Genomic DNA, 8,773 nt, shown 5'->3' with positions numbered 1-8,773 from the left:
GCTCGCAGGCGTATCCCTTCTCCTCCCCGCCAGTGCGCAGGCGCAACCCACTCTTCCCGGGCCCCGCCCGCAAGCACACACAGCCCAGCGGCTAGGTCCCGACACCCGCCCACGGGGACCGCGCCGCACACAGACAAAAGAGGAAGAGGTAAGATGGGAAGAAGTTTATTAGACTCGGCTTGCAGCCTCGGCCACGCGGGCTCCGCCCGCCCCGGGCCCGGGTCATGGAGCGCCCCCCCCGCCCTCCTCGTCGTCGTCATCAGCCTCCACGTCCAGGCCCGGGATGCCTCGGATCTGGCGCTCCAGCGCACCGCCCAGTAGGGGCACGGCCGCCTCTTCGTCCTCCTCAGGGGGCGGCGGTGGGGGTGGGGACGCGGCCCCGGGGGCCGGCTCTGGGGGCACTGGGGGCTGCGCCGGCGCGCCCTCTGCACCCTCCGCGACCCCTGCCGCTTCGACCAGCGCCCCCTCATCCAGGGCACCGCCCTCGGCCTCCTCCTGTTCCTTCTCCTCCTCCGGACTGTCGGTGAAAGGGTTCTCGCCCTGCGGAGAGGGGCGCGATACTGAAGAAAGGGAGGACCCGCGGGGCTGGGGCCGGGACCAGGACCAGGGGCTGGGGTTAGGGCCGGCATGCCAGGGGCGTGCAGCTCACCTTCAGATAGCGCTCCAGCTTCTTGCTGATTAGCTTGTTGTTGAGGATGCTGCGAGCCACCATAAGCGAGGACTTCTTAGACTGCTCCATCATGAGCTGCGGGCAAGGCAGGCAGGGCTGCAGAGGCTGCCCCAGGTATCCAAAAGCACCCCACCCCACCCCGCCGGGTTGGGCAGAGACCACTCACACCCGCACACCTCTCCACCTCCACCTCAGGGCCCAGCACCGCCAATGACTACTACCAAATTGCGTAGTTCTGTAAGCCCACCCTTGGGTACAAGCGTGGGTCCACTCTACAAGCATGGAGCCACGACCCGATTTGATCTTTGCTCAAATGCTCCATCTTTCCACACCATACTTACTGTATGTAACTGATTACAGACATATGTCTTTACAGCTGTACTGCAGAAATCTGATTTGCTTACTTAAAAATTATAAGCAGAGAATAAAAAAAACCTACTAAAAACCAAATGTGCAACTCCTAACAAGGGGGCAAATGCCCTAAAATGCACGCAACTCTTTAGGATAAACAGGGAGGATATAAAAGGAATACGAATGTCAAAAAGTATATTTTAATGATATACATCCTTTTAATCCATAGGATTCCCAGGAGGAAGAATTATACCCCCAAATGTAAAGGTTGAAAAGAGACACTTATACTCCGTTGGTGAGAGGCTCAACTGTTTATTTTCTGGAAATCAGTTTGATAGAATATATCAAAAGTAAAAATTTCTCAGTAATTCCTTCCCGGAGTCTAGCCTAAGTTTAAAATGGGAAACATGCATGCACACTGGTTGCAGTAGTGAAAAACTGGAAAGCACCTTAATGTTCTTCAGTGGAGAAGTGGTTAAGTAAATCAGACATTCAAAAGAACACCATGCGGTCCTTAAAGTAGGGCTCATCTCTCCCCTGGCATGGGAAAGATGTGTGATGGGACAGTGTGCGAAGCATGCCAGAGCCTTTCCCTCTGGGAGGATTTTTACCAAAATGCTACATGATTTTCTCGGTGGTGAGAATGAAGGCAACTCTTACTTCCATCATTAATGCAAGTAATGGTAATGCAAGTATAAAGCCATAAATAGGAAAAACAGGTAAAGCTATTTTTGGAGGGGTGGGGAAGCTGATCTCCAGGACCTCTACTGTACCCTAGCCACTCTATTATCACATTTCAGAAAATCATCTCACTTTCTGTTTCTACTCCTTTTCCCCACCTTCATCTTTTTTTCCTTACATATTTTTCTCTACTACTTGGGGAAAATATTAATAGCCCTCATGCATGCTGAAAATGAAACAAGTTAAAGATACACAAAACAAAACTGCCTACATATTGGTTTGTCCTTGTGGGGAATAAAAGGGATAATTGGTTCCAGTCACAGGTGTAGTTGTGGGTACTTTAAGGTTTGGCACACTTACAAGGCTGTAGTAGAAATAGATATCCCATGGATATTATACGTTAAACTGTGTTATCTGCAGAACACCCAGTCTCAATGTGCATACCGCTGACTACAGCTACAGAAGCGTTCCTTTAGCTGTGACCCAGTTTACTCTGGATAAGAGCAAAAATGGTTCACATTACATTATTTATAAAGTTACCTGCTGTTTGCTTTCATTATTTTTGCTACACTCATTATGTTTGCATTTAAATGTTTTAGGCAACTTAAGAACGAATGTACAAGATGCAGTAAAAATGAACTGCTTGGGCTTCCCTGGTGGTGCAATGGTTAAGAATCCACCTGCCAATGCAGGGGACGTGGGTTTGAGCCCTGGTCCGGGAAGATCCCACATGCCACGGAGCAACTAAGCCCATGTGCCCCAACTACTGAGCCTGTGCTCTAGAGCCCGTGAGCCACAACTACCGAAGCCCATGAGCCTAGAGCCCGTGCTCCACAACAAAAGAAGCCACTGCATTGAGAAGCCCACGCACTGCAACGAAGAGCAGCCCCTGCTCGCCGCAACTAGAGAAAGCCCGCGTGCAGCAACGAAGACCCAACACAGCCAAAAATAAATAAATAAAAAAATTTAAAAAATGAATTGCTTGATATCCAGTGCTTCGTGTATATCAAGCACAGGAGTAAAACAAAAAACCCATATATTTAATTTTTTTTTAGTTTTTTTTTTTGCTTTTGTGATTTTTTTTGATGCTTGACTAACATGCCTGTGCTATAGTTAACATGGAACTAACTTGAGATGACGGCTTTAATGTCTTATGAGATTTTCATGAACAATTCAAGCATAATTGTTAAGAACACGTGTATTAAGTTCATATTAAGTGGAAAAAAAGTTTTATGAACAGAAAAAAAAAAGATGCACAATTAGGATACTATTCTCACTCGCCAATACATTATCCTCCTCCCTTTAGGTGCACAGATGGACACACCAGAATGTCTCCCAACTGAGGCACACTTACAATGTTTTCAGATTTTTGCTACAACAACCACATACCACATACTAGCAGACCTTATAAGAAATACCAAAGGAGGTTCTTCAAGCAGAAAGGAAGTGATCCAAGACAATAATGCAAATCCACATGAAAGAACAATAAAGGTAATTATGTAATTACAAAAAACACTACAAATGCAATATGTTTTCCTGTCTTCTGAACTGGTTTAAAAAGGAGTTGTATAAAACTATACACATATTTAAATATAAAAAATATATATAGTTCTAAATATATATAAATAATTGTATTGTTTGGCCTGTAACAGAGAAATGTAATATATTTGCCAGTAATGGCACAAAGAAGGTTGGGGGAGTAAAACTGTATTGGGCTAATAAGGAAATGACTATAGATGGTAACTTCAATCCACAGGAAGAATTCAAATGAAGAGAACCAGTAATGAGCAATAAGAAGGCCAATATAACAAAAACTAGAAATATGTAACTGCTCTCCTTTCATTCTGTCAGCTTCCTTAAAAGACAAATTATATAAAGTAATAATTACATTGTATTACATTATTGGGTTTGTACCACATACAGAGGTACTACTTTACATAACAAAAACCTCATATTGTAGAGAGGTACATAGGAGTAAGTTAATCTCACTGAAATTAAGTTATTATATCTAAAGGAAAACTTAAAATGTATAAAGTAAGGCCTAGAGAAACCACTAGGAAAATAATGCCCCAAAATGCAGTGCAAAAAAACCATTAAAGAAAATTAAATGTTATACTAAAGAAATACTTAATACAAAGAAAGCAGTAAAGTGTGAATAGAAGAACAATGTAAATCTAATAATATCAACAAAATGTTAAATGTGAATGAATTAAACAATCCAGTCAAAAGGCAGAGACTGTCAAGCTGGATAGAAAAACAAGATCAAATTATATGCTATTCATAGGAGACACACTTTAGATCCAATAGATTCAGTAAATAGAAATGAAAAGGATGGGAAAAGATATACAATCATCAACCATAAGAAAAATGAACTGGCTATACTAATAGCAGACAAAATACAGTGTTAAAACAAAAAATGGTACTAAGACAGAAAGGGACATTTAATAAGGGTAAAGGGTCACTCCATCAGGAGGATATAACAATTTTAAGTATAGATGCACCTAACAACAGAGCACCAAAATACATAAGACAAAAATCGACAGAAATAGAGAAACAGACAATTCAACAATAGCTGGAGATGTCAATATCCCACTGTCAATAATGCATAGAACAACTTGGCAGAAGATCAACAAGGAAATAAAAGGCTTGAACAAAACTATAAAACCAAACAAGCATAACAGGTATCTATAGAACACTCCACACAGCAAGAGCAGAAAATCCATTCTTCTCAAATGCACAAGGCACAGCATAGGCCATACACTACTAGGCCATAGAACAAACTTCAGTAAATTAAAAGGACTGAAATAATAGAATGTATATTCTCTGACCACATTGAATAAAATTAGAAATCAGTAACAAAGGAATTTGGGAAATTCAGAAATATGCGAAAATGAAATGACACACTGCTGAATAATTAGTGGGTCTAAGAAAAATCAGAGGGAAATTAGAAAATAACTTGAGATGAGTGAAAATGAGGACATGACATACCAAAAGTTATGGGACACAGTGAAAGCAGTACTCAGAGAAAAAATTATAGCTATAAATGCCTACATTAAAATAGAAAAAAACCTAAGCAAGCAGAATATTAGAGTAGAAATTAATGAAGCAGAGAACAGAAAAACAGAAGAGGAAAAAAAAAATCAATGAAGCCATAAGTTTGTTCTTTTTAAAGATCAACAAAATTAAACCTTAACAAGACTGACCAAGAAAAAAACAAGACTCAAATTACAGCAGTCAAAAATGAAAGAAGGGGGGGCTTCCCTGGTGGCGCAGTGGTTGGGGGGTCCACCGATGCAGGGGACGCGGGTTCGTGCCCCGGTCCGGGAGGATCCCACGTGCCACGGAGCGGCTGGCCCGTGAGCCATGGCCGCTGGGCCTGCGCGTCCGGAGCCTGTGCTCCGCAACGGGAGAGGCCACAACAGTGAGAGGCCCGCGTACCGCAAAAAAAAAAAAAAAGCGGGGGGGACTACTGACATTACAGAAATAAAAAGGATTATAATGGAACACTGGAAATAAATGTATGCTAATAAATTGGATAATAGATGAAACGGACATATTTCTAGAAAGACACAAACTACTGAAACTGACTCAAGAAGAAATAGAGGGAGTTCCCTGGTGTCCCAGTAGTTAGGACCACTCGGCACCTTCACTGCCGGAGCCCAGGTTCAATCCCTGGCCCAGGAAGTAAGGTCCTGAAAGATGCGTGGCACAGCCAAAGAAAGAAGAAGAAGAAATAGAAAATCTAAATAGACCAATAACAAGTAAAGAAGAAAAGCCCAGGTCCAGATGGCTTCAGGGGCAAATTCTACCAATTTAATACCAATTCTTCACATACTTCCAAACAACAGGAGGGAAAACTCCCCAACTCATTTTTTGAGGCCAGTATTACCTTTTTTTTTTTTTTTTTTTTGCGGTACGCGGGCCTCTCACTGTTGTGGCCTCTCCCGTTGCAGAGCACAGGCTCCGGACGCGCAGGCTCAGCGGCCATGGCTCACGGGCCCAGCCGCTCCGCGGCATGTGGGATCTTCCCGGACCGGGGCACAAACCCGTATCCCCTGCATCGGCAGGCGGACTCTCAACCACTGCGCCACCAGGGAAGCCCGAGGCCAGTATTACTTTGTTACCAAAACCAAAGACATCACAAAAAAAAAAACAGATGAATTATCTCTTAGGAATACAGATGCAAAAATTCTCAACAAAACATCAGCAAAGCCAATCCAACAACATATAAAAAAAATATACACCATGGCCAAGTAGGATTTTTCCCAGGAACACCAGTGTGGCTTAACAACCCAAGTCAATGTAATATCCCATACCAATAGAATAAAACACAAAAACCACATGAGCATCTCAATAAATGCAGAAAAAGCATTTGACAAAATCCAATACCCTTCCAGAATAAAAATACTCAACAAGATACGAATAGAAGGGAATTCAGCAACCAGATAAAGGGCACCTATGAAAAATCCACAGCTAACATCATACTCAATGGTCAAAGACCAATGCTTCCTCCCCTACCAAGATCAGGAACAAGAAGATACTTCTCTTCAAAACTGTGTTGGATGTTCTAGCCCGGGCAATTAAAGAAGAAAAAAAAATATTAAACAGCATCCAGATTGGAAAGGAAGTAAACTATCTCTATTTGCAGGCAACTGATATTATATATAGAAAATGCTAAGGAATCCACTAAAAGAACTATTAGAATTAATAAACAACTTCAGTGAGGTTACGGGATAAAATAGTAACATACAAAAATCAATTGTATTGGGCTTCCCTGGTGGCGCAATGGTTGAGAGTCCGCCTGCTGATGCACGGGTTCATGCACTGGTCCGGGAAGATCCCACGTGCCGCGGAGCGGCTGGGCCCATGAGCCATGGCTGCTGAGCCTGTGTGTCCAGAGCCTGTGCTCTGCAACAGGAGAGGCCACAACAGTGAGAGGCCCGCGTACCGCAAAAAAAACCCCAAAAAAACCCCCCAAAATCAATTGTATTTTGATACACATACAAAGAACAACCCAGAAATGGAATTAAAGAACACAATTCCATTTATAATAGTATCAAAAGAATAAAATACTTAGGAATAAATTAAGAACTCCAAAAGTGCAAAACTTATACAGTGGAAACTATAGAAAACTGTTGAAAGAAATTAAAGAAGATCTAAATAAATGCAAAGACACCCCATATTTATAGACTGGAAGACTTAATACTGCTGAGATGGCAATACTCTTCAAATTGATATAGAAATTGAATATAGTCCTATCAGAATACCAGCTGGCTTCTTTGTAGAAACTGACATGCTGGTCCTAAAATTCTTGGAAGCTCAAGGAACAATCTTGAAAAAAAAGGAACAAAAGTTGGAGAAGTCACACTTTCCGATTCTAAATCTTTCTATGAAGCTAAAGTGTGGTAATGGCATAAGAATATAGAGAACAAAAGAATCAAGAGTCCAGAAATAAATCCATGTAGCTATGGTCAACTAACTTTTGACAAGGGTGCCATAGTCAAAATGGTAAAAAACAGTCACAGGGAAAAAATAGTTTCTTCTACAAATGGTGCTGGGACGACTGGAAAATCACAAGGAATAGAATGAAGTTGAACCTTACCTCATACCATATACAAAAATTAACTAAAATGCATTAAAGATCCAAATTATAGGAGCTGAAACTGTAAAATTCTTATTATAAGAAAACATAGGGGAGCTTCCCTGGTGGCGCAGGTTAAGAATCCGCCTGCCAATGCAGGGGACACAGGTTTGAGCCCTGGTCTGGGAAGATCCCACATGTCGCGGAGCAACTAAGCCCGTGCGCCACAACTATTAAGCCTGTGCTCTAGAGCCCGCGAGCCACAACTACAAGCCTGTGCACCACAACTACTGAAGCCCGCGCGCCTAGAGCCCATGCTCTGCAACAGAAGCCACTGCAATGAGAAGCCTGTGCACTGCAACGAAGAGTAGCCCCCGCTTGCTGCAACTAAAGAAAGCCCGCGAGCAGCAATGAAGACCCAATGCAGCAAAAAATAAATTAATTAATTTAAAAAAATTTTTTTAAAGAAAAGAGAGGGGTAAATCTTTGTGACCTTTTATATGACAATGGATTCTTAGATATGATACCCCAAGCATAGGAACAAAAGAAAAAAAATAGATAAACTTGATTTCATCAAAAGTAAACTTTTGTGCTGCAAAGACTCATCAAGGTGAAAAAAAAACAACCCACAGAATGGGAGAAAATATTCACAAATCATATGCCTGATAAGGGACTTGCAGCTAGAATATATAAAGAACGCTTAACTTAAAAAGACCACACAGGGCATCCCTGGTGGTGCAGTGGTTGAGAGTCCGCCTGCTGATGCAGGGGACGCGGGTTTGTGCCCCGGTCCGGGAGGATCCCACATGCCGCGGAGCGGCTGGGCCCGTGAGCCATGGCCGCTGAGCCTGTGCGTCCAGAGCCTGTGCAACGGGAGAGGCCACAACAGTGAGAGGCCCGCATACAGAAAAAAAAAAAAAAAAAAGACTACACAATTAAAAAATAAAGTATCTGGGCCTCCCTGGTGGCGCAGTGGTTGAGAGTCCGCCTGCTGATGCAGGGGATACGGGTTTGTGCCCCGGTCTGGGAGGATCCCATATGCCGCGGAGCGGCTGGGCCCGTGAGCCATGGCCGCTGAGCCTGCGCGTCCGGAGCCTGTGCTCTGCAACGGGAGAGGCCACAACAGTGAGAGGCCCGCGTACCGCAAAAAAAGAAAAAAAAAAAAAAAAAAAGAAAAAAGAAAAAATAAAGTATCTGAACAGACATTTCTTCACCTCTAAGAATGTAGACAGATGGCCAACAAGCCGCTGAAAAGATGCTCCACATCAATAGTCAGTTATCAGGGAAATGGGAATGAAAAATACAACAGATACCACTGCACACCCACTAGAATGGCTGGAATCAAAAAGTCAGATAATAACTAGTGTTGGTGAGATATGAATGAATCAGAACTCTCATATGTTGCTGATGGGGATATAAAATGGTACAGCCACTTTGGAAAACAATCTGGCAGTTCCTCAGGAAGTTAAAATGTTACTATTTGACCCAGA

General features: G+C 42.9%; 1 protein-coding gene across 1 annotated transcript in view; it reads right to left on the bottom strand.

The window, feature by feature from the left end:
- Positions 1-149: 149 nt before the first annotated feature.
- The window catches only part of AKAP8L (A-kinase anchoring protein 8 like), a 30,141-nt gene continuing 21,517 nt past the window's right edge, over positions 150-8,773 (bottom strand). The window contains exons 14-15 of the mRNA XM_079703222.1: positions 650-745; positions 150-540 (exon numbers count right to left, since the gene is read on the bottom strand). Coding sequence (XP_079559348.1) covers positions 223-540; positions 650-745 — 414 coding nt within the window. The 3' untranslated portion in view covers positions 150-222. The remainder of the gene's footprint in view (positions 541-649; positions 746-8,773) is intronic.

Source organism: Hyperoodon ampullatus, assembly GCF_949752795.1.
Source record: "Hyperoodon ampullatus genome assembly, chromosome: 4".
NCBI classification, from domain to species: Eukaryota; Metazoa; Chordata; class Mammalia; order Artiodactyla; family Ziphiidae; genus Hyperoodon; species Hyperoodon ampullatus.
The sequence above is the reverse complement of the archived record's forward strand: the minus strand, read 5'-3'. Positions and strand labels throughout refer to the sequence as shown.